This window comes from Argiope bruennichi, chromosome 1, assembly GCF_947563725.1.
Source record: "Argiope bruennichi chromosome 1, qqArgBrue1.1, whole genome shotgun sequence".
Taxonomy (NCBI): Eukaryota; Metazoa; Arthropoda; class Arachnida; order Araneae; family Araneidae; genus Argiope; species Argiope bruennichi.
The window spans coordinates 85,952,512-85,980,277 of NC_079151.1; the positions used below are offsets into that span (position 1 = coordinate 85,952,512).

General features: G+C 28.4%; 1 protein-coding gene across 2 annotated transcripts; it reads right to left on the reverse strand.

Moving 5' to 3' along the window:
• Positions 1 to 2,033: 2,033 nt before the first annotated feature.
• On the reverse strand, positions 2,034 to 26,438 carry LOC129978510 (sulfotransferase 1B1-like). 2 transcript variants are annotated; one of them, XM_056090641.1, is made up of 7 exons: positions 20,595 to 20,734; positions 16,310 to 16,589; positions 12,027 to 12,244; positions 8,697 to 8,826; positions 7,084 to 7,184; positions 5,328 to 5,511; positions 2,034 to 3,842 (listed from the first exon to the last, which is right to left on the reverse strand). In XM_056090641.1, the coding sequence occupies exons 2-7, from the start codon at positions 16,587 to 16,589 to the stop codon at positions 3,529 to 3,531; spliced, it is 1,227 nt and encodes a 408-aa protein (XP_055946616.1). In that variant the 5' UTR covers positions 20,595 to 20,734; the 3' UTR covers positions 2,034 to 3,528. The 2 variants fall into 2 exon arrangements, with proteins under 2 accessions (XP_055946616.1, XP_055946615.1); XM_056090640.1 differs by lacking the exon at positions 20,595 to 20,734 and adding an exon at positions 26,207 to 26,438 and having other exon boundaries at positions 2,036 to 3,842.
• Between the last annotated feature and the right edge of the window lie 1,328 nt (positions 26,439 to 27,766).

The following is a 27,766-nucleotide window of genomic DNA, read 5'->3' on the forward strand; positions in this document are numbered from 1 at the left end:
TATTATAATATTAATACTTTGTTGTACTCGCGAACTTATTTTAATATTTTTAGCAAAAAAACTTTGGAATTCCTTGTTGAAAGAAAATAAGTCATAATTTAGAATTCAGTCTGTTAACCAAATTTTCGATTATCGGTGCAATTACGATTTTCTTAGACTCAAATAATCAATTGATTTTTTTAACTAGAGTATAAACGAAACCGGAAAGGCGGTATTCTCGTTTTGTCTATCATCTACAAAAATTAAATGATCGTCGTCACAACAATTTTCGGAAAATGAAGGTGAAAGTTTAAAGGCCATCACTGGCCTTTTTCGCTGAAAGTACGTTCCTGCATTGTTTATTCAATCCCATACCATTATGATATCCACTACAGAGGTGAGGACCTGTTTCTTATCCTGTAACTACTCCTTCTCGAATTCGCGCCATCCCCCCCCCCTACCCGATGAGAGTTATAGAAGAGGTAGGTGGAATATAAAGTGATAATTTGAATATAACTACAAGGAATTATTCTCGCCCATCCTTAGCGTTTGTGGGAATTTAAATGACCAAGTTACTTAGAAAATTAAAATAATCTCTATGGTGACCGTATTATAGATAGTATTACAGTGACTCATGCCACAATCCCTCTCTCAGAGATACTGAAGATGCCATCGGAGGATTGCAGCTTCACACCATTTATTATTGTACTTTCCAGGAAAGTTACTGTCAATCGCCAAATCCGAAGCTTCTCATCCCATATTATAATACCACTTGTTAAATTAAATAGAATATATTTCTCAGCAAACTCTAATTAAGGATGGTTTAAATTAAAATAATTTAAATCAATCTTACCATCATAAATCTTTTTTAAAACGTTTCTTGTCATAAAAAAATATTTAAATCACCTTATAAGATAATCGCCATAATAAGGATGTGATTCTTCCGCTTTTTTCCACTTTTTTAACAAAATTATAATAATACTAATCTTCCTACAAAACATGTATTTATGGGGGGGGGGGGTGTTAAAGGTCTCCATTTCAGTCCCAAAGTCAAGATTGGATACAATGAAGACATTTCAAAGAAATGTATTGAAAGTTAAATGTTCGCCAACATGCAGAATATGTCCTTTGTTAATTTGCTGTTGCATTTTGTGTCGTCAGTTGATCGTCTTTGTCTGAAACATTCTCTTTCTTTAACATTAATGGAAGATCTTCCTGATCCGGTGACTGATGTCATTAGTGTTGCAGAATGAGATGTTTATTTATGGCTTGGTAGTGCACAATTATCCTACCACCAGTTTAGGGCAACCGCAACAAAAGAAGCCAGTGGATACTGGAGGACAGAAGTTGAAAATTCCATACAGTTACCATTGATGTCAAAAGGGTTGTGTTATGTTCACCTGTTTTAATGGGTCTAAAGTTGAGTTGAGATTTAGCATCATGATCTCAATTTTCACTTCTGAAACAAATAAATTAAGTGTTGAGTCTTTTGATTGCAACTAAGACTGTGAAGTATGAGCTTGTGTCCCAAAAAAAATCTTCAATTCAGTTAGCTAAAAAGAAACACTATCTTTAAGTTAGAGTGAGCTCTCAAGTCTTTTTAAAAACATGAATTTAATGCATACTTTTGCAGGTTCTCCTTCGCACGTTGTTTCGTGGCGCACTTCTTGGATGTCCTCTTTTTTGCCTCTTCTTTATCATAACCTTTTGAGTTTTATTTTGTTTTCTACTTAAGTTCATAATGAATGGATTTTTGGATTAATAACGAACATTTAAGTGACTGAAGAACTAATTAAGCAATCTGAAATAAAATAATTTTGTAATAACTGAACAACACATTTTTATACAAAATAAATTTATTGATTCAAATATATACATTGATTAAGTGAATAATGTGGGTGCAATATTTTTTATAAATATATACATAATAAATGAACTTATGTCATAATCAATGATGATAAATATAAAAATAATGATACATATACATTGCATTTACATTAAAAGTTTCAAAATTACATATATTTATGGTTTAGTTAAAAAAAAACATACATACATTGTAGTTCTATTTCTAAAGTATTATAAGTACTAAAAAATATTAGCTGATTCTTTATTTTCAGAATTGTTCACTTTAGATGCCAAAAATAATTGAAGAAATGTAATTTTTGGAACTGTTTTTCCTCGACATTATTAATATAAATATTAATAAAACATTTTTGTTTGATATTCTTACAACAAATATGTAAATAGATTTTGAGGGAAAAAATTATTATTGTTTATCACAGAAATAAAAACAATTAACTTGGAAAACGATTTAAAAAATGATTTTTTATTCAGTGGATAGAAATATTGTTAATCAATTCTTTAAAACTCATAGTATTTAATTTTTAACCTTCTTTTTTCAGTTCCAAAAAATGATATTTTTACATTCAATTAATAATCATATTTTATAAATATTTTAGCATTCTTTGATATGCAATAATCATTCAATTTACATAAATTCCAAATTCAAAATTAAATGTTTGAATAAAAAAATAATCTTGGAACAAAGTTTATTTTAGTGAAATTAATAGAAATCATATTTATATGTTGCACTTTCATTGTGTTGATTCTTGAAAACATTTGTCATTGATAGTAAACATCAATTCTTTTTGCCATAACAGTGAATTTTTTTCTTGAAATGAACTAATAATTGTCAGTAAACTAAAACAACATACATTCTTTACAGATAAAATTGTGATAACCACCCCGGTTTTCTAAAATTACTCCATTGTCTAATAGGCCAAACTTTGATCTCTAACTTTTTTTTTATCATTTTGAATTAAGGAAAAGGATGCGTGTTCCTTGGATACCTTTATTTCAATAATAATAATAAAACTGACACTTGACTATTATATTTTTTAAGTAGATGAGCCTTTTTTATCAGTGTGAGATTTTCACTCATCAGAATTCAGTAATATGATACCCGATGAAGTTTAGTTTGGAACGATTGCATTAAAAAATTATGTTATCAAAACATTATGAAGTAACTTTTACTTCATGATGCTCACACTAATCATACTAATACTAACTGTAATAGAAAACTGCATTGACGAAATATATGACAATTAAATACAAATCTCATAAGGATCGCTCTTCCTTTAAATATATTTTTTTAAATGTTGACATATTAAAGATATTATCAAAAACTATTACTGGTTGGCACAAACATCTCTCATATTTGGCACATTTAAAAAATTGCTTTGCAATACCGCCAAAACGCCCGCGTTCCTTGAAAAGTGCACAACTATATGAAGTTCTTTACCTTTCAAAATTTCTACGAAGGGCATTTTGCTGATTTTTTATTACTTATAACTGTATTTCATTACCAATTATTGTATCGCAGGACCTTATTCTTTATCTGCCACCTTCTTGGAAGTTTTCTAGAAAACCGTGATGTTTCTGCAAAAAAACTGAGTTAAATATACAAAATGAAGTATGCTTATGTTCACATCAAAAAAAAGTTCTTTTAGTAAATACAAATTTTCTATTTCCTAGAGAACTATTCCATTGTCAATCGTTTGCGCACAGAGTAAGGGGATCTGACTGCAGATAGACCTGGAAGAAAGCATGAAGTGGGCTGCTCCAAGGTTCGTAATACTTCGGGCCGGACTCTTCATCGTCTTCCAGGACCTCCTCCGCCAGTTCTGTTTCTGTTCTTTCTGGGTGGTTGTGGATGATTCTCCCGAAAGATTTGAAGAGATTGTCCGCGTCCTCTGGTTCAAAGACGAGTTGGAGGTCGCTTTGAGACATACGAGATTCGCATAATCTGTTGAAGGCTTCTGATTGTTCTTCGGTGAAGTAATTTTTCCAGTCACCGATTATTCCTGAAAGAATTTTTAAATAGGAATTTATTTTTGCTATTTTATTATTTTCGGGTTTTTTTTAAAAATTATTTTCCTTTTCCTGGTCTCCATTTAACTGGTAAAATCAAAATAGTGTCACTTTTGAAGATATGAATTTAAATCCGAAATTTAATCCGATGTGTTTAAAAAAAGTTCATTGAAACTTTCATATATCAAACTTTTCCATACAGAAAATCTCCCTTCCTCCCTCCCTCCCTCCCTCTCTCTCTCTCTCTCTCTCTCTCTCTCTCTATATATATATATATATATATATATATATATATATATATATATATTACTCTTACATCGTACTCTTCCAAATACAGAGTGCAACCCAACAGAGTATCGAATATATATTTTTTAAAAAATAAAACTTTCTTTTGACCAATTCAGAATTTGGCCATATTCAAAATTTTAACATAAAGAGAATATACTAAAATCCATCTCTTCCATTTGGTAACATTTTCTAATTATCGAATTGACGTACACTCGAATGTATCGGTTACTGGCACTGTATAAATGCCGCCACCGTTCGAAACATTTTTAAAAAATTATTAAAACTGAAATTATTATTATATGAATATATTATGTGTTCTTCCTAGGCATTATATGTAATATTTAAGTATTTTATAGAATTATGAATACTATTTAAGCAATGAAAAGATAAATTGATAAAGATAAATTGAAATGATAAATTAGTTGTGTATTTCATACTTTGCTGGTTTGTTATTGTACAGAATGTCTAGAAAATGTGTTCCTAATAATGTAGAAAAAAACTGTCATTCTAAGGAATTTCAGGCTAAGAATGGAATATGGGAATTATTTCTATATGCTCTATACTTTTCCTGAACACTGTATGTAGTACCTAGAATTTCTTTAGCTTAAATAAAGTATGAAATACTTTCAATAATACTGTTGAAGTTAAGTATGAAAGAGAAAAAATGGCGATGCATTTCATATTTTGACGGTTTGTCATTTCGGATTGTGTAGATCGTTTAAAAAATGTCGCAATATTACTAGTCTCATATTTTCAATAAAAATTTCTAGACATTATAAAGAATGTTGGATTTTAAACTTTGGTGATAATATATATTTCGACAGAAAATACTAAATCTGATTTCAATTTACAGTTATGAAGATAAAAATCATATGCCAAATTTAATCCAGCTAAATGAGTGGTGTGTCATTTTCATATACATATGGACGGACGGACGAACGAATAAACTTTGTCAGAATTCCCTCTTAGACATATAATTTTGTGTAAAGATCATGTACCAAATTTAATTTTTTCTCTCCGTTGCGTGTGTGTGTTATTCTATTTACAGAGAGAAATAATTAAAAAAAGATTTTCGAATTCAAGATAGGCCCTGGAAATGAAATCATCAATATTTCCATCTTTCAATTCTCTTCGTATACGAAAAAATAAAAATACTTCTTTCATATTAAAAGAAAGATGGCAATTCTTACCTTTCCTCATAAACTTGGATCTTCTCATATCGAAGAGATCAGAGATGGGCAGCACTTCCCTGTTCACCATTTTATTTGTTTTCATACTCTCGAAAGTGCAGTGACTTACGATGGCATCCACAGCCTGTGGGCTCAGTGGACGTTCTAAGAAGTCGCACAACCTCAAAACCATGCCCCGAAGATCCTGCGAATAGAGTAATTTTCAATTTAGAATTAATTTAGGATAACAAATTAAATATCTATTCCCAACTCTAAGAATAACTTCAAAGTACTTAAAATTTAAAATTTTGTCTAAATTTCTAAGAGATTTAAGGAAATTTTCTATAAAATCTTAAAATAAATGACACTGTAAGATATCAAACATACGATAATAATGCTCCCATCTAAGAATTTTGTGAAATATTATTTATCTTAAGTAATTTTATAATTGGTTAAGGGGAAAAGATGCAAATTATGTGGAAATTTTTCGTATATACGAGCTGTTCAATATTTAATCAAATCTATTTCAATTTTGTTGCTTTTGAATATCTGAGATCACCATCATGACTCTGAAGTTATCGTCAGACTTTCTTAAGCATCTGTTAGCAGATTAGACTGAAGAGGCATATCATCCTTTCTTTTTATTTGCATGATAATACTATCTGCCAATTGTGTCGCGAAAGGTGAAACATGCATGATGTAGAAATCACTCAAAACGGTTTACAAGGTAGACTCTTACGCTTAGAGCCACCAAATTTAGCAAGTAATTATTCTCTGAAAAGTCGGTGTTTACTAAAACAAGGTTTTTCGAAAATTTTAATTAAAAATTAATCATACATGAGCATTTTAATTTATATTGAAAGAATTAATCGAAAGTTCCTCACTTGTTTTATACTTAATTACTTCTAAAAAATAATTTTTACACTATTTTAAAATTCAAAATATTAACTTTTCATTGGCACTTATTTTATTTCAGTATAATTTTTTCACCAATTTTTATAAATTTTTAAAAATGTTTTTAAAGTAATTTACATAATGTTTTTTGTTCTTTTAGTTATTGAATTTATATTCACGTACATTGTAACGATATTAAATAATGTTTTTATGTAATTTAAATAAGATTTGTCTATGTTATGTAACTTTGTTTAATTATATTAACGTCCCATTTTTGAGCAACACTTGGGCTATTTTGGGACGGACCTTGTAATTTCGAACCACAGTCCGATAATGAAGATGACACCTGAGCTGGCACATCCCTCTCTAAATTACCACATCAGGCTTAAGTAACTAAGAATAGATTTTCGAAAATAAAATAACGATAGATATATCATGTCTAAACTTTTATCATGCTACGATGTCTCAGATTAGAAGTTCGGTTATTCTTTAAATTTCCCCCAGTGAACTAATTGTAAATGGAAATTCACTTTTTTCTTTTTGTTCATTTTAATTCTGCTGTAACCCTGATGCACATGTTGTTCTCCTCTCCATTTGCTATGCTTATAGTTGGACCTTAACTTTCAAGGCTGTTAAAAATATAAATTTTTAATGGAAATGAAAGAAAAAAATAGAAATAAAAGTTAAAATAATTTTTTTCCAGATACCAGATAAGTTAGAGTTCTGGAATTATCTATTTCGAAACCGAATGCAATTGACACATAACAATGGGTAAAAACTAATTTTTGTCAGCTGCAATTTCAAATTGACATTTTGCACTGAAGAATCAACTGCTTTGTTATAAATAGCAATTTTGTAGACATAGACAGTTTCGTTTTCTTACCATTTTGAGTTCCTCGTACGTGAGAAAGAATACGTTATTTGGATTCTGTTTGCAGAACTCCCAATAAGGTAACACATGATCGAACCAAGATCCATAGACAACTGCAAATGAAAAATAATCTGTTTTAACTAAACTAAGTCTACACCATTCTAATTCAATTGTGTAGATTCTTATATAGGAACAGAACGCGCGGATATTAATATTATATAGTAGATTGTACCGTGGAGATAAGTTTAGCAAGTTTATTTCTTCAAGTCAGATAGGTTTCTCAGGCTGAGGTCTCTTTTCTGAAGTTAGATATTTCAGTTTCTTATTTGAATATCTTCAGTTACTTTTTTTTTTAACTTAAACTTTTAGTATGTTAAGAATATTTTAATATGCTTTATAGAAACGTAGGATTGAATAAGAATTTCGAATTTGTTTAGTAGAATATTATTGACCCAGACATGATGAAATATAATTCTTTGCGTTACTTAGACTTTCGCTAATTGAGATACATGCTTATTTCTTACAGTTTAAAAACTTGCTATTCAGCCACCATTAGGGTAGATATCTTGCGTCCAGCTAAAAGAATTATTATCATTATTTTAATCCTGTTGTCACCTCCCAATCTAAGTTGGAAGATAAAAGATATCTACCCCAAAGGTGACCTAATGACAAATTTTTAACCTATAAGAGATAAGCAAGATCTCAATTGGCGAAATGCTTTAAATGACGCAAAAAATTATATTTCATCAAGTTCATGTAAAAGTAGATCCTTTTATCCAGAGGTTATGATAAAAGGACCCGCTTCACCATTTCTGCTCCTACTTTATAAGAAATGAAGTTATAAAGGTAGAAGGGAAGGAACTGATGAGAGCTTTCCAACAAAGTTTTATAATTTTAGAGTAATTTAAGTCAGGATTTAAAAAGCATCTTTTAAGCAATTCCAGTTATCAAAAAAAATTTCCATACAAAAGTCAGTTTTGATTAGGCGATTATTCGTCTAGTTTGGTTTTTTTTTCTTATTTCAATAGTGAGAATGTTATAGAGAAATGAAAATTTCTACTCTTTATTAGTATTGTCTGTACAATAACCAGTTCACTGTACGGTCTGTATAGACTACTCAGATTGATAGACAAAAATTTTCCCTCATCTTCATGAGGACCATTGAAATAGAGAGTATTTTCATCAATAATACACCAAAAAGAATAAACTAACTTATGTCAGTAATCGATGGAAAAAGGTTAAATAAATTTATTATATATAATTTTTAAAGTAAGATTTAATTTAATGATTCAATGCGTTAATCTAAGGAAACTTTAGTAGTCAACTTTTATATATTTTCATTTAAAAATTCTTAACATCTTTGAGGTTTTAAAAGTTTACTAACTTTGAAGTTTTAGCCACCAATTTAGCCATTAAAAACAAAAAACACAATTTAAATAGTTAAATTAATTATCAATTCATTAAAACGTAATTTGAATAATTTCGTATACCTTTTGTATCCTTTTATCGTATATCTAATCATATTATATGATATGAAAACAAAAAAAATATATAAGATTCAAACTAGAAAAAAAGTACTTGAGAGAGAGAGAAAGAAAAATGGGAAAAAAATCATTTTCACTTACGGTGTCCAGCCATGAAATGTTCCAAGAATTTGTCCCAAGAATCTGTTGTGTTTCCTAGAAATGTACTCATTTTGTGATGATGATAGTAGGAAACAGCTGTGTCTTTGGGATTTCGCATGACATAAATAATCTGAAAAGATAAAATGGCATATTATAAGACTGACAGAAGAAACTCAAACCACAGATATTTGTGAAATAATAGAGAAATTTGTCATGAGATATCTCAAAATAAACAATATAAATATGATGATAACATTGCAAAAAGTACCAAGCGATTTCTATGACTCTGTTTCGTTTATAGAATATAATTTTTTTTTCAAGAATTTAAGAGAAATTTGAATAAGTGAAAAAGGAACTTATTTTAATGCAAGAAAACATATTTTTTTTTCTTTATAAAAATAGAATTGAAATATAGTAGTAGAGTTGCACATTCTAAAATGAATAGGATTTTGAACTTGGACCCAAAAACAGATACCAATACGTCACATTAAATTTCAAGCATTTATAACCTATAGAGATAGAAATAATAAAAAAGATTTTATAACTGTTAGAGAGGTGGGTGAGAATTATTTATTCAAATTGAAATAAGTGTACCAGTCCATTATATAAAGCAGAATGAGATTAAGGTCTGTGTTATTCCAATTTATCTCTATAACAGATTTTCATTACATGACAAAAACATGCATTAAATGTAATGGATTCAAGCATGCATTGTCTACTAATCTCAATTTCACTAAAAATTTGTATCTTATCTGTACCATTTCATAAAGCTGTTTTACACGTTTATACGATGCATCAAAATACTCTATTGGCAGGACTCATATGTGAGCCCAATGGTATTGACTGAATAAAATCATAAAAACTCCTCAGCGAATTAAATAGTAGCCAAAGCGTTGGCTATCATGGTTGAGTTTTAGAATGAAATTTCGTGAATTATGTATCCAAATTACGAAGATGAATGTATGGAAGAATACAATAATATATTCAAAATAATGATATTTGGCAGAATATTTGGAAAGATGAAATTACAAAATATTTTCAGTAAGTTTAAAATATCCAAATCAAAAAATTTTTTTGCATAGTTAAATTGATTTTAAAAATGTGATTATTTCAAAAGCACACATTTATCAATATACGAAAAAGTATACTTTTTATTTTAATCTTTATCTAATTTTTAAAATTTAATTAATGATTCATTATTATAAATATTATGGATTTTGAAATGATTTAAATACTCTACTAGATGTTACGCTTGTATTGAATAAAAAGTAATTAAATGAATCGATTAACGAACAATCAAATTTTGAAATTATTAAAACATTGTTTTGCTATCAAAAATATACAAATCTAAAAACGGTAGAAAATCAAGAAATGTGTGAAACACATTTATAAAATTCCATCTTTATAAATATGAAATAAATCAAGTTAAATAAGGTTATTTAAAAATGGAATATTGAGTTTTCTCACGTAAAACTTAGCAGTTGTCAACAAGTTTTTAAAAATAACAATATCAGCGAGTGACAAAAAATTGAATTTTTTTTCACTATTGCGTGCGTCATTGATCTCAAAGATTTCTTTACAATTATTTTATATCGGTTCTTTCACAATCAATTTTATCTTACTATTGTCTGATGCTGTACTCAAAGTCTAGATTTTGATTATCATTTTTTAATTGACCCTGATCAATTACAGATCCAAAACAGGAAGCAATAAAGGAATAAATGTTTTACACTGACACCCTATCGCTTAAAAATACATGGTATTCCTACCAAGAAGAATATCCATAGAAGATTCATGAGTGAACAGAACAGTGAAATGCTGATCGTTTAAATGAATCATAATTACATGACACTTCTATCCCTATTCCATGCTAATAACGATTCTGCATTTTCTACTAGAGTGATTGTTATCTCTTCAACTTTCATATAATCCACTTATACGATCTTCTTTACTTCTTTATCTTTCTATTCTCCTTTGCATTCCCTACCAATGTAATGCGAAATGAGACAGCATAGGGAGATAGATAGATGGAAAACCCTGGAGGCAATCACAGACGAGAGTGCCTTTCCGTCCCGCCAGTTTCCTCGCATAATTACGCCTTATGGCACATTTTTTGCTTCGTAATATAATGACGAAAACTGAGTATGGTTTTTGTATACCTTTCTTTCCATTGATTACATTCGCAGTTTAATATAGATCAACAATTTTGATCGCATAATTGCACATTGTAATTATTTTGATAATAATAATAATTATTATATTGAACGCAATTATTATTATTATTATTATTATTGCGTTCTCCTTGAATATATATACTAACAAACGAGCCTATCTTAAACAAATTTGGTCCAAAAATTAATATATATCTACAATTCTAATAACAAATCTGTATACCAAATTTCATCCGTATAACTTTTTGCGTTTTTCTGTCATCATGTTCATATTGTTACGAATCCTTGATGCGGCTTCCCAGCATAGTGGGTTCCATAGGGGATCCCAGAGCTTGGCGACAAACTTGGCGACCATTTGGCGACTTGGAGACGACTTTGGCGCCAAAATAGATTATACCCGAAACATCGAGAATTTTCTCGATCCGTCCAGTAGGAACGGAGATACGCCTCGAACGTTCCTGGTTGGTTGAGAGTCTTCTAGCCCCACCTCCTGAGACCTATAAAAGGAAGTACCCGCAGCTGCCGGGCAGTGGTGAGTCGAGTGGTGAATTGAGTAGTCGGAAGCGACAGAGAAGGGTGGTCGTGAATTGAGTCGTGGACCAGTGGAGTCGAAGAGTAGTCGGAAGCGACGGTGAAGAACTCGTCTTCCAGGGATTAACGGAGCAGCGACAGAGTAGAGCTGCTGTGTATACTGTTGTATACTGCACGTCTCGGCTGAAGATAATCGTCTTCTGTGCTGTATATAGTATATAGTTGTGCTGACCTGTGTGTCTTCGTGTAAATAAACGTCGTTGTTTTATTTTCTACTACCGCCTGGTGATTGTGCGTTCTTTACACCATACAACTCCCACTATCCAAACGAACCCCGGAAATTCCGTAACAATACGTATACGGATAGAAAGATAGACTTGCTTTCTATGTACTTCATCCACATTTTGATAGGAAGCTACGAACTTTATATTAAGATTACATATCAAATTTCATTGCTCTCACTTATTGTGCTTTTCAGTTTTATTTCAGTGTATTTTTTGAGAATTATAATACTTTCTTTTCGTATACGAAAAAATAAAATGCACGACTTATGACTGAGAGTTTAGAAAATCCTTTTAAATTCTTTTTTTTATCTCAAAATTTTACGAAAACGCAAAACATTATTTACCTTGCATTTTGGTTGCCTGAGTTGTTGGGGTATTAGAGGTAGTGGCAAGTGCGTCGCCATTAATCTTGGTGACTTCAATTTGCGCAGAAATCTCAAGTGTCCGAGGGGTCGTCCTACCTCCAGATGGTGGACACGATAGACTAAAAGTTCTTTCTCTACTTTGCGTACGTCACCACCTTTGTAGATCAGAGATACGATTTCTTCTGTCCATGTGGTGCCTTCAAATGAGAAAAAAAATTGTAAGCACAAAATTAAAAAAATCTCTCCCATAAATTTAATGAGAATGATTAATCATCAGAATATGATTATTTTGAAATTTGAAATGACAGATTCCAGTACTAAAAGTTCATTATAGTAATAAACAGAATTTCTAAATGTTCGGAATTAACAAGCAGAGTTCTAATTAAAAAATGAAAAATCTAACTGTAATTATTATTAAAATCGATTGAGTATTCCAATTAGTGATTGCAATACCGGTATACTAGGATACCGAATACCGGTATTTTGAGCCATTTGTACAATTTTGTAATGCCGGTATTCACAAGTTTAAATACCGTTTTTTCGGTATTTATTAGAAATTTTTGAAAATTGTCTCCACTATATGTTCAGAGATCGCCAACATAGTAAAATAATATACGCTTTTATTTTTATGTCTCCCTAACGGGCGAAATTAATTAGACTGTGAATACAAAATTGCATTGCACAATCAAAAGAAGTGATAAAATACTGTTTGACAAAGGATTGTAATTATGATTTATGATGCATTATGATTTTTTAAGATCACATTTCAAATAACGTAATTTTGTAATAGTACCACAGACTGAATAGTGATAGTTACACTTTTTTGTGATTTAAATAAATAAGATTTTCCTTTGCTTTTTTTGTGATTCTTTATATAATGTTATAATTTATGTTAAAAATTATTTTTTTATGATATTTACACTCTCTAATAAAACAGGCAAATAAAATAAAAATTCACCTGTGTTTTCTTTCTTTTCCAAAATTTCTACTACCGGTATTAAAACCGGTATCCCAGTATTAAGATCTAATTAATACCGAATACAGGTATTGAACTTTAGGTACGATATTGCAATCCCTAATTCCAATTATACGAAGAACTCAAAATATTGAGTCATCTTTACTGATGATTTGCCTCTAAACCAAGATATATCCCAAGTATATTACCAAGAAAATCCACTTTTTCATTAAGATATATTAAATGTTAAAATCGCAATAATAAATCTTGTAGAAGAATAATGTATAAATCTTGAACTTTTATAAGAAAATCCCTCTCTGTTACATTTTACGATAATTTTCGACAACTCAGTTCAACAACTTTCATTCACTTTTCATCGAATTTTTTATTCACACTTTCAACTAAGCTGTGAAGAAACCTTCAGCCGAGTCGACTCATTTTTAATTCGAAAAATAACGTCTGCAATGCACATTCAGGAAGTCTGTTTCTTTGCATACATATCACATTTGCAAAGAAACTCGTTTGCTAGGAGTAAACAGTAATGTCTTCACAAACGGTACATAGCTCCGTTTTTTATTTCAAAAAAATTGGAAAGTGCATTCATATGCATGTGATGATGATTCAAAGATTTTTTAAAATAAGATTTAATTCCACAAATAAGCTCAGGTAATAATACTAATGGCGTACAATTCATTTAAATGTCGCCGAAAATTATCTATTATTGAGCATTAAAGTTTAATCTAAAATTAAATAAAACCACACATTTTATGTCGTTTAAAAGTACATTTGTAGTTTACATTTTTGTGCAAATGATTTAAGTTTTTAATTTATAAAAACGGAATTTATGTAAGATAATTAAAAAAATCCTTCATCGATCAGAGTCGAATCTGTCGATCCAACAGTTTGGTATCCATAATAGATTGTTTACATTTTTCATTGTCTTTATGTTTTTAATTAAGTTCTGAAAAAAATGCACCTTGACCAAAATAAATTAGGTTACTTTCAATCACTCCTCTTTATTCCCTCCCCCCTTTCAATTAAGTTTCGTTCCATTATGATTATTCTGGTGGTAATCAGAATAATCATAATTCAATAATAATTCTTCAATAATAATTCTTCTTCATTCATTAATAATTCTATAACAATAATAATTCTTCCACAATTTTTATTCTGGTGGTAACCAGTGAGATTAAAGTGACCATGATTGAAATCAATAATAAATATTTAAGTAATACTTGATACAGATTTTTCTATTCATATCAGCACAGCTGACTATTTCAACAAAAATCTTAAATAGAATTTCGCCAGAAACAAAAAAAAGCCTACGATTACGTTTAATCTCTTTTTTTTTTTTCTTTCTTTCTTTTTTTTTCCAAAATAGGCTAACAAATGCATCCACGTAAGTAAATCTTTGCATCGAAAGTGCTTCGTGCGTTAGTTCGCTGTTTCCGTTCGTGCGTTAGTGATAAAAAGGTAACGAAGCTCACGGGTTTTGTGGAGGGGGATATTACGTCATTATTGATAAGTTACATGATAAGTGTCGAACATGATAAGGCTGGCATGGATTCATTTTTAGTTGAAATTTGCTGAACTCAAAAGATGGGGATGAGCACTTGATAGATAATGAATTAGAATATTAGGCTATAAATAAATGTTAGAAATGAATGATAATCTTAGGTTATAAATGAATTAGAATCTTGGTTTATAAAAACCATCAAACAAGTTCATCATTGAAGAGTGAATTTTGGAAATCTAATTTGTCTTCGTCAGATGGTTGTTTTAACAATTAGGGAAATACCATTGACGAAGTAAGGATAACTAGCAGCAGGGATATAATATGACTTTTCCCCTTCTACTCGTTATTATTATCTTAACAAGTATAAATGGCGCCCCAAAACATTACGCTGGTTTTCAACCCATCCACCCTATTATAACTGGCTTTAAAAAGTGAAATAAACGCACTAATGGATGGAAACGCACTAATGGAAAAGATGGGGGTCTGGCTCCTCCCGTCGATGACGGGGTTTATTTCCATAGGGAAAGGTTGTACCGTGGCCGGTGTTGGCTCTTAGGATTCAACCACAGTTCCCGCCAGTGTTGCTGTAACGGCGGTCCGGTAATTCAGTTTTTATTCATGTGCCTTCGGGCGGGTTGGAGATTCAGGGATATGACATATCTTTTTCAAATTTATGTCCGAAAACATTTACCTTACAAGCTACAGGAAAAGTTGGAATAAGTTTTGTTTACATGCAATTTTATTTATCTGCTTCGCTAAAAAAGTTATTCACAAAAACGCATAATCACGAAATAATATGAATAATAACATATGATCAATCGAAAAATAAGACGAATAATGACAAATTATAAATTAATTAATAAATAGCAGTAATGATATAAAAGATAATGCGTAAAATAAATAAATAAACATAATAGATAATAAATAAAAAACATAACAATTTTTGAAGACACGCTTTTATAAATGTAATGAAAAACAATTTTTTTTTTAAAGCGTGGGCATCAAAACAAAAATGTGAGGTTCAGATAAAAACACTTAGCGAACTCGAACTTTAATCACATTTCTATCTCTACTATAATATATGTGTGTGTGTGTGTGTAATATCTATGTAGTTTACAAGGTGATTTTTTTTAAAAAGTGAATTTATTATGTCGCGAAGTTTAGAAGATAGATGAACCAAATATTTGCATTTTTAACAGCGCTATGGTATTAAGGGACTGGTCTTCACTCGAAAGGCCAATGTACACAATAACCAGAACACATGTGAATCATGACCAATCATGGACATGAAGTTATATCGAAATGATTTATCTGAAATTGAATACAATCAATGTTCCCATCTAAACAGCTGGAAACCTGAGGCGATTAGCCAACAATAAAATATGGTTGAAATCCATTATCCCATATCCACTTAATATTGTTAAAAAAAACCAAATCAGCAATGCCGTAGAAAAAATTATGATATTGGAAAAAGTTTTGGCATTCTTGACAATATGAAGGGTTGCTGGCTAGTGGCTAGCTTCAAAATATTTAATTGCCAATATACAATTTTTTGCCCTGTGAATGTGGTAATGCTGTAATTTCTTAAGAATATTTAGAAATTTTCTTTCATATTATATTCACTGGGACTTACTTCCTAATAATATTATTTGAGTTTGTTCGAAAAACATTTCTGTTATGATTTCTCATAATTATGGTTTATTTTTGTGTTTCTGAAATCCATCAAAGATCGTGCATTGCATTTGTGTATCACCTTCTTTAGCAACCTGAGACACAAAAAGCACACCTCACCTGATTTTGGGTAAGTAATAACGAAAACATCGTCTTCTCTTATTTCCATATCATCCAGTCCTTCCAATACATTGGGAGGTACAAGGTATCCTTGTAGTAGAACTCCTCTATACAATTGAGATTCGGGTATTGATTGTACATATTCTTTTCTCAAAGGGTCGTTCTCTAGAGTAGGATCTTCCAAAGCAGATGTCACTGTATCCCCTTTCTGGCGCTGTTTGCGCCATCCTTTCACCAGGGAGGACAAGGGACTGTTATATAGTAATTTCAAAGAAAGCATCTACAAGAAGAAAAAAAGAGAATTATGTAGTCATTATCCGAAAGCTAAACGAATCAGTAAGCGTATATTATATTTTCATGCTTTATGATCGGTTATAAAATGCAAATAAAAAATGGGTAATCTATTTCATGTCTTTTCGATCCAATCAGTACCAAAAATGATTAAATTGTTGATTTCGATACTCGCATTGATAGTGATCATAAAATATCGAAGTTAGTGATTATCGGCATGATTATAATACTGTAAATGGTTAAGATAAAAAGAATTCAGCGAACTGATTATTATAAAATATCTCCATCACATATAGTAAATTTTAAAAGATAAGCAGGTGCAATAGCAGCATTACATCATAGACTAAAAATCTCAGAGGTGTCAATATTTAATATAAAACATTATGAAGTATTGCATTCAAGAAATGAAAAGTCAAGAAATAATTTTTTCGATATATATATACTATTCAAAATAAGATAATGCAAGATGTTTTGTATTCTAGATTAGTGGTTTCTATCATATTTTTATCCTGTACTTGTTAATTAATCTTTATAATTTTGAGTCCCTCTTCGCAAAGATTATTCTTAATGTTAAGGACGTAGTCTAGTTTAATAGTCAAACGACTCAAATTAAATTGATATCATTTTATTACATTAAGTTCAAACGAAGAAAATATAATTTCATGTCTAAAACTGTATCAAAAGACTGCTTTTTTTTTTTTTTTAGAGAGAGAGAGAGACCAGAATGTTCTTTCTACAATTTGCGGTTGACTTTCAGACGTATAAATTTCATATTCATTCAGCACGCGAATTTGAGAAAACAAAATTGTATAACTTTATTTTCATTAATTTAATCTTGTGCGTTTTATGTTTTCCGCTATTATCTACATTATTTTAGCGTGCCTCCAACTGCTCCATTTTGTATCGCCAATGGTACGTGTATTATAGGACCGCTGCTGAAAATTCTTGTATTATTTCGTGCATATATTGCACATAAATATTGCAGTATAGATGCGATCATTAAAATTTTTTTGCTGAATATGAGTAACTAGACAAAATTCGATTTGCTCTTCAAATATTAATTCAAAATCATGGTGAGAAACATGACATCTTGATTCATATAGTAATTTCTGAAAGGGCTTCAATCTTTTTTTCATAAATATTAACTCGTTATGAATTAATCAAAGTTAGAAAAATAAAACACAAATCAGAATATTATTTAATAAATTATTCTTCTTTAAATAAAGAATTTTAAAGACAGTAAAACTGAATAAATAAACGAATTATTTTGATATAAAAGGAAATTGTTGTTGTTGTTGTTTTAGGAAATTAGCAACGATAATATTCAATCTAAAAAGTAACTCATATTTTTCTTCTTAATAAAATTTTGAATCAAATTCCATTTTTTATTCCTTAGTTCTTGAATTACAATTTTATTTTTTATACATCTAAGATGTTAATATTTTATATATGTTTTAATAGCAAGCATTATCTTAAATATATTAAGTGTATTCTCTAGATATTTTAATGTCTTATTCAGGTGCAAGCACATTCAATAAACCAATAATTTAAGGTTTTAAGCATCAAAAGTGGAAATGGTAAAAAGCAGATAATTAAAAGTTCAAACAGTGCATACTTTTTGGAATTCGGATATACGTTCTGAAAGATATGGAAATCGCACACAATTCTCTTTATTTTTTTTCTAATATACAGATAGCATTAAGTGATAAGAAAAAAGAAAAAGAAAAAGCTAAAAAATAAGAATTAAAATTTTTCAGCACAAACAGATATACACTTCAGCAATTTTTTTCATTACATTTTATCTCAAGACATTTCCGTTACCGTGCAAGATTACTTAAAATTATCTGCACTTAGAAAAAATACTACTAGAAATAAAAAAAGAATCCCTTCTGGGACTTTCATAAGATAAGATATTTACCAGAGCCTTCAAAACATTACGTCAATAAAGGAACTATTCTTTTCTATAAAGTAACTGTCGAACACATTTTCTTAAGAAAAGAATTGAAAGGGAAAAGACTCCTACTTATCTTTTACACTTTAAATCGAAATTCTAAGTTTTAGAAGTTTATTCTGAAGTTCAAAATCATTTCATCATAATCTAACTACATTAAAATTACAGAATAAAACTTTATGTTGATTCAGGATTAGCTTCAAGATAATTAAACATTTAATCTGAAAAACGAGTATATTAGTAATTCTGGCTGTCCGATACACCAACTGTATATTGTACTTAAAATTGCCAGAAAAATGGCAACAAGACCACACTGGCACCATTTTCATATTACTATGGAACTCAATAATCGAAAATTAAATCAATACGAACTGTATTGGACACAGAATTTAACATTTCCTTCATAAATAAAAAGCGCAAAATACAAATTAATAACCATTTTTAATGGTATATTTTTTAAAAAATCGACAAGCAAAAGTTAATAACATATAAACATACAACATATAAATTTGATAAGAATTAGATTCCTATATGATTAATGAATATTGGGTTACTTCTTAGTATGTTTTAAAAACTGTAGGCAGATTTAATTTTATAATTTTGAATGGGCTTTATTTTATAAACTTAGAATATGATCATTTGTAATCTACTTTAAGATTACATGAGGGAATAAGGCATATAAGTTGCTCTGCAGGCATCTTCTACTTCAGCTTTTTTTGGACTTTCAAGTATATATCATATTAAATAAAAATATCTCAAAAATAAACACAAATACTACAAAATTCTAAAACTTTCTTTAGTGAAGTCCTTCATGATTTTCCAAACTGCATACATTTATATTTCTAGGCTAAAATAAGTATCCAATGACAAAGAATTCGAATAAAGCATCGAATATTTTTCAAATTCTACTTTAATAAAATGTTAATAAATATAAAATAATGTGTTTGCGTATCTTTATTGATTTCTTACCCTTTAACACTAATTCATTTTGTGCAGAAATGTATAGATTTAAAAACATAAGAAATCCTCTTTCCATAATAAAACTCTTGCCAAAATTTCAGATAGAGCTCTAATAATCAGCATTTTTAATATGAAGAAAATCATTATTTAAATTAGCATTAACGATCTCCGATTGTCTCTTGTAATTTATTTCAAAATATATTTTGTAAGTTAAAATCGGAACTAACTTTTTAAGTTTTGAATCTGCAGACAATCTATCATGAAATCGACAGGGGGGTCTATACTTAGATTCAACGAAATGCATGTACTTTTACGCGTCAACGATTCTAAAAATAGATCATAGTTTTTATAAATAGTATATCAGAATCTTGTAAGCACTTTCCAAATACATTTAAAAAAATCATTCTAAATATCTATAAACAATAGAAAATTTCCATGTTATATTGTTTTTTGTTATTTATGCTTTTATTAGCTTAAAAATATTATTGCAAAAATATATTTCATCAGCGTGGTAAGTTTTTTTTCCTACGTTGTTATAATAATAAAAATATTACAAGTAACTGAATTATTATTAATTGAATAATTCAAAATTACGTCACGTTTGCATCATATTTTTAAATAGTTTATTCGGTTATAAAGCCTTTCAATGACACTTCCATATATTCATAAAAAGAATTTATTATCTTATATTTATATGAAAGAATTTAAAGCATTAGTATAAATTATTATTATAAATATGATTTATAGACTAATAAGAGTTTTTTTTACTAAATCTAAATATAATTCTTTATTTTGATTAAAAATCAATTTCTTTAATTATTTTTTCGGAAATAGAATGATTTTATTAATAATGAAAAAAGTATAAAACGCGATTATTTTTCATTTTTGTGTATTTTTAGAAACAAATTATTCACTATTTTAAATTAATTATTATTACAAAATATTCAACTTTTATTTCAATTATTCTAAATCATTTCGTATTATCAATCTGTTTCAATTATCGTAAAATTTCTGGTAATAAATGATAACATTTCTTATTCATAGATAATAATATTACAAATAAATTTAAAAAAAAACATATACCCTTCAATACTTCCAAACTTCAATGCGAATCAAAATAATTAAACAAACTTTTTCACTCTCAAACATCTTGTTACAAGCATTTTCAAACATAATAAGGAAATGTGTTTTTATTCGTCAGCTTGCTGTTTCGGAATATTTCCTGTCATCTGATTGCATGAATTAGCTGAAATCAAAGTGCTTATAAAAAATGACAACTAATTTTTGGTACAGTCATACTCATTTCCAAAGTTCAAAAATCAGAAAAGATTCGTACAAACTTCACAAATGTTCAAGGCATTATATGAAAAATTTTGGAAAAGCTGTTATCATTCCTTCTCTTAAAAACCTCGTAAATGCTTTATAATATCAGATCAATTTAGTACTGTCTATTATTTTAATAGAGTTTTTCTGAAAAAGTTAGTCAAACATATTAACTTGAAAATCAAGATTGTTATTAAAAAAAGATTTGTTTAAACCATAACTAATAATGAAAGAACACGGGGAAATAAATATTGTTGCACACTATATAAATGATAACAAGTATAACTAGTAAATGGAAGTGATTAACACTAACTGAAGGACATTAAAAGCATGATCAACACTGATGAAAGCAGGAAATCGATTAAATGTTTTCTCTTGAAATGGTAGAAAAGAAAAGCCAAACGATTAATCAAAATTATAAATGAAAAATAATTGCTTCTCTTCATGAAAATGCAGTGAATAATATTTTTTTTAAAAAGTTAAATAATTGGGTTTTGTGCATCATTATGTGTTACCTATTTTTCATTTCTTTTATAAAAATAATCTATAACTAATTTTCTCTGATAAAAATAAGGCAGCACAGAAATCTCTAATTCTTTTTTAAAAGTAATTTGTAAAAAAAGTAGCTTCCAATTGAAAAAAATATAGGGAAAAATTCTAAATATAATCTTAAAAAAACATACATTTATAGTTTTATAAAAATCTAATGCTTTTTATAATTTAATTTTTTCTTCATTTTAATTTTTTTTTTTCATTTGCACTCTTAAACACGAGCATTGATTGCTTAAATTCAGTTGCTGAAATCAAAATTATCAGCACTTCAAGTTTAGAAACTCATGTCAACTATTTTTTTTATCATACTCTTTACTTGATTAAAAGATGCGAAAATGTGATAAAAACCTTTTTATCAACCCGGTTGAAAATTGCAAAAGGTAAATAAGAAAAAAATGATTCATATAAATATTATCATTCTCAAGTGATCTCCATATGCTACCAATATTGCTTGCTATATGGCAATTCCAGTCATGTTAAAACTTTTCCTCATTAAAAAAAAAAAAAAATCACAATCTGAATGTGGAAATACTATAAAATTGCATTATATGAGTAAAATAAAGAAAAGGAATTGAAAACATGAAAAAAAATCTGAAACGAATGAAGTTTATAATAATATATAACGAATAATGATTCTATAACGAATGAATTTAATTATTCAATTTCAATCTTCACGCTTTTCATTTAGATTTTTATCATGATTGTATTTGTAAATATTCAGTTATACATTCGTCGTAAAGTGTATTTTACTCTTTTTAATAAATGTAACTATTTTAAAAATACAAAGAGATATACGATATTAAAAAGGTCTTGGCTTACATAAATAAAATATCCTTTTCTGATTTAAAATAAATGCAACGCGTTTGAAAAAAAAAAAAAAAAAGTGACTGTCTGGATGAATACTGATTAATTTTTTTTTTTTTTTTTTAATAAATAAGGATGATTGTAAACCTTTCAACTCAATCAAGAAAAACTCATCAACTGAAAATATACCGGATATCAAAAATATTAATTGATCTAAAAGCAATTTGACTACTTCTACACCATTTATATCTCTATTTCTACTTATACTAATGGAGGATGCGTTTGTGTGTCTGTGCGAATGTGCGTGCTCGCGTGTGTGTGTTGGTGGGAAAAGGAAACTGTCAAATTTTTATGAAATTTTAAGCATTACATCATAAATAATAATTTAAAAAGTAAGCAAGTTATTTGCATTTTTTTTCATGATAACTTCCGAAAGCATTACATCACAAAAATAAATTTTCCATCGTTTAAAATTAAAATAATAATAATAATAATATTTTTTTAATTATACTACTTTGATAGTCATACAAATTCTTCCAGAATTTGGGCAATTTGTTTTTAATTTTTTTGTCTAATTTCCAACAATAAATTATGTTGTTGCTCTAAAATTTAAACCATTTTTATTATTTCTCATATCGTACTGCATATTTGCATTTTTAATAGCACTATGATGTTATGGAGCTGGTCTTTATTGAAAAGGTCCATGTACACAATGAACCAAGCATATTTAGATGATAAAAATAACAGGTCTTTAATGTCTGACAACATGAGAGAATTATGGACATGATTTAAATAATTTAACTGAAATCAAACATAACCAATATCGTTGGCGAACCAGTTGGGAGCCAAAGGCTACTAGAAAATAGAATTTAACTTGTATGAGAACATTACGTGTACATGAGAGCAATAAGCTTTTGTCAATATTTTGGGATCAGGTTTACAAAAGTTCCAATTAAAAATAATAAGTTAATTCTTATTGCAAAGTGAACCTAGAAAACTTTAATTTTCAACATGAAATAAATACTTGCAAAATTAAATAAATATGAAAAGTGTTATTTTCTAGACAGAAAAATATAAAAGTTTTCTGGTAAATTTTAAATTATCTATATTAATAATTCTGTATTATTTAAGACAAATAAGGTTTATATACACATGATATCTATTGTAATCGATAATAGATACGAATAAGATCAATATAGATCGAAATTATCTGTAGAGACTAATAGATAATTTCTCAACCATTAGTAACAGATATGTGCATCTAAGAAAAATGGTTTGAATAAAATAAAGAATTATGTTTCATGTGATTTGATCTTATGAATTGTGAATTTAAAATTTTTAAACATATCCTCTGTCCTACGGAATATATTTAATAAATTCTTTTTTATGAAGTAAACTTAATTTTATGTTGTATGAGAGCAACTTTTATTGAATAATCTGAGAAACTGCAGAAATTATAAAAAAATATTCTGTAGAATACATAAGATTTTAATGTTGAACGATTCTATTTCCTGCATATTTTTAAAAGAATATATTTGATTTACATAAACATTCATAAACATCTTTTAAAGAGCATATTTTAAGATTTTTTTTGTATTAATTGAAGTTTAGTCGCTTTATTTTTTCAAATAAATTTATATTTTAGGGGAGATGACAGATAATTAGGGAAATGCATAATTCATTGAATAGAATACTCTAAAGCTTCTAAAACAGTATAAAGTATATGACTATCAGAATTTGGAAATTAAAAATATTTTTCTGCAAGTGCCATTAAAATAACAAATGACATAAAATATTTAAATGAAACTTTAAACGGTCATTAATCCTGGCGAAACACCTAGTTCTCAAAAACGGCTAATACTAATTACTAACAACATTGTGTTCAAAGATTATTTTGCCATCTTAATACAACGAATTTAAAAAAGACACTAGCCTTCTAACAATCTTTTTGCTTTCTAATTTTAAATTCTGTGAGATTTATGTTGCTTAAATGAATTAAAAGATATTAGATATTATTGTTAACAGTCATTTGAGCAGCACTTTGTTTTCCTAGAAATTACAGATGAAACCAGTTTTTAAAAAAAAAAATGAAAAAGTACCTGACTGATAGTAATTACAGCTTCTAGCAAAACAAAATTCCCAAAAGTAAGATAGAAAGAAATTATTATGTAGTATATATGGTATATTAATTTTTCTATAATGCTACTTACATGTATTGCTGAAATAGTTTCATAATGTACTATAAACAATGAACTATATCGAATTAGCAAGGCATGCAATTTTCAAAGGGCCCGACAACTTTAAGGGATCTCAGTGCCTCAAGATTGAAGGGGGGGGGAGAGAAATGATTTACTTTCTTTAATTCTGTGGCTTCATTTGATTTACAAGGGTCATGCATTCGAACACATTCTAATTAAAATAAAATATCATTTAAATTTCAGAACATTATTCTGAGAAATTTTTTCATATTTTTAAATTCAAACCAGTAAAATACTAGGGTTTTTGTGTGTGTGTGTGTGTGTGTGTGTGTGTGTGTGTGTGTGTGTATGTGTTTTTTTTTTAATTGACTGATTGATCAAATATTTAGAATTATTTAAAAATAATGCTTTTTTTAACTCGTATGTGCAAATTGCTTTAAAATTTTAATAATCATTCAATATGCGAGGTATTGAAAACGACTCTCTTGAAGATCAAGCGCAATTAAATGTTTCTCTAATTAAATATTCTGTAATGCTTGCTACTTTAAAATTGTTTATATAGATATTAAATTAAAAATCAATAAAAAAACATCTGTCTGGGGAATTTTGAAAGGGGAAAAAGGACTTCCAAACCATAGTTGCCTAAGGGACTCTACAGAGTCTAATCCGGTAGTGGCAATTAAAGCTTTAATAAAGTTTCTTCGTTAGTTTAAGGCACATACAAATCGCAGTTTTTTTCTTAATGTCCTTACGCAAACAGATATTCTTTCATACCGATTTCAACTTGTATATTTCTTAAATTCGGATGAAAGTTTTCATAGATTTACTTTAATTGAAGCATTTTATTTAATCAATACGTAATCAGGCCACTTCTAAGAATTAATAGCTTCAGTGATATAAGATTAAGAGCAACACAGAAATAGGAGTGCACTTAGACGATATTTTAAAGGAAAGATGTTTTCTTTTATTGGTCTACTTTTTTGTTATTGAACAGCAAAAACATGAAAACGTCCATTAGTCAATCGGATTTTGGACAACAAATTTTGATAATGTGCATATTATGTTTAATAATTTTATATAAGTTTAACTGACATAGTTTTATAGAATATATTTCACAAAATTATATAGCTAAAAAAAATTTCATTTTTTTATTTTTTTTTTATTTCAACATTTTTTATTTAACATGAAAAAGGATTTTTTTTTTAAAATTTTATAACGAAAAATCTAAATCATATATAAAATACAAATGATAATAATAATAAAATTAATCTCTAAATCGCTACGATAATCTTGCTAAAACTTTTGAATCATTAATAATCAGTCATGAATTGAATTTTTTTAATAATTACTATTAAGGATAAGTTAAGAAAGATCATTACTGTTTAAATATTTATTACTATTTTACGTGAATATTTAAGTTTTATTTCTTTTTTTTTAAAAGGAAGGAAATAAATTAAGAAGAAGGAAGGAAGGAAGATATTAATAATTCTGAATTCGAAACTGGCAGAGTGCTACTTTAGGAAATAAAATCCTTCAAAGAGAGCTACTTTTCTGAATTTAAGCATAATGGTGGTTTTAAATTTGAATTACAAACGTTTTACTCCCAATAAAATAACGTGCTAATATACATTATAAAAACAGGAATATACAGAAAAAAATATTTAGAAAAACAGTAAAAGTATTAAAAAAATCTGTTAAAAAACGGTAAAGATACAGTAAAAAAATGGCACATAAAGTAAAAATAGGATTTTCGATTACAACCAAATTGGTTCAATTTAGAGCAAAATTTTAAATAGAGTGGTTGAAACAACAACTTACCTTTAAAAATAATTCTTCTACTTGAAAAAGAAATTAGAAATCCAAAACTTTACGATAGTGAAAAAAGAAAGAGGAAAAAGTGGTTACAACTTGCTCAAGCAAAAACAATGGGGAAAAATTCGAATATTTTCGATAACCTCCGTGGGTTGGCGATTTCCAACAAGTGCGAGAACTGCCTGCTATTATGATTGGCGGGAACAATACCTGAATGATTATAAAATGGATTGCACCGCATGAAGGGTGCGTTTTTTCATATCGCGTTCGACGATGACTCCACCTTATCACATGCGCTGTAAACAATGACAAAATGTTCTATTCTGAAAGTTACGTTACGAATTCAGTCAGATACAACGTAGGAAAAAAACTCATTTGGTGTTGACTGTAAACAAAGTAATAGTAGTAATGTATGAGAATTCCGTGTAGATGTTAAATTAGAAGTGCAAACTACGTAGAAATATGAAAGTCTGTTTTTCGTTGAGATAATAGGTCAACCATAACAGAAGTCATTTCCAATATTAGATAATCATCATCTGTGTTTGCAATTGTCATGACTTGCTGGGGGAAAAAATAATACTACCGTTTTTGATTTATTTATTTTTAAAATTTAATATGCTGATTTTTTTTAAATAAATAAACAATACAGTCAAAAATAAGGCATTTAGAAATAAGCCAGTTTGTAATTCAATTTGCTGTTGTTACGTCTATTTTATACCGATATTTTTCTAGAATTTATTTTCATAAGAAGGAAGCAAAATACACTTATTTCTTTGGAAAAAAAAAAAAAGAGGGGGGGGGGAATGACATTTTTAAAAAGATTTTTCCAAAAGATTAGTCCAAAACATCGTAATACGATAACGCTCACGATTTGCTTTATTTATCTAAATTTTATTATTAAAATTTGTTCTTAATTATAGAGCAACAATAATGTACACACAAAAAATGTAATTAATATAGTCATTATGTGCAGGTGTATAAATGCACAAATTAAAACAATGTAAAGTATTATTATAAAATATATTTCAAAATGTTTTTAATTTATTCGAATTACGGGGGAGGGGGCAGAAACAAAACTGGTACCACTGAAATATAAAAATTCTCTTAATTTTTAATTAAAATTTTGAAAAGCCTTTTAGTGATTATGTACAAACCCAAAAAACAAATATGTGCCAAATTTGATAGCAACCACTTGTCCTGTACAGAGTTTTGAACAACTGTTGCTTCAAAAAGTGGCATCATGCAATTTACGTAGTATTCTGGCCGGTTTTTAATATTCTTAAAGAATATTAGTGTTTCCCAAAATTATGTCAATTCAAAGCAAAGGCATTAATTATTTATAAATGTTGAGCAGTAAATAAAAGAACAATGTATAACTTTTTGCTTGTATTTTATAATATAAAAAGGCACATTTACCATTAAAAAATTCCTTATATTCTTCTTAAGATTATTGGATATAAAATAAGTAGAGATGCACTGGAAATATTAAAATATTTTACAAGCAAAATAAATTATTTACTGGCTGATAAATAAATAATGCATACAATAAAAATAGGCATAAGTAGA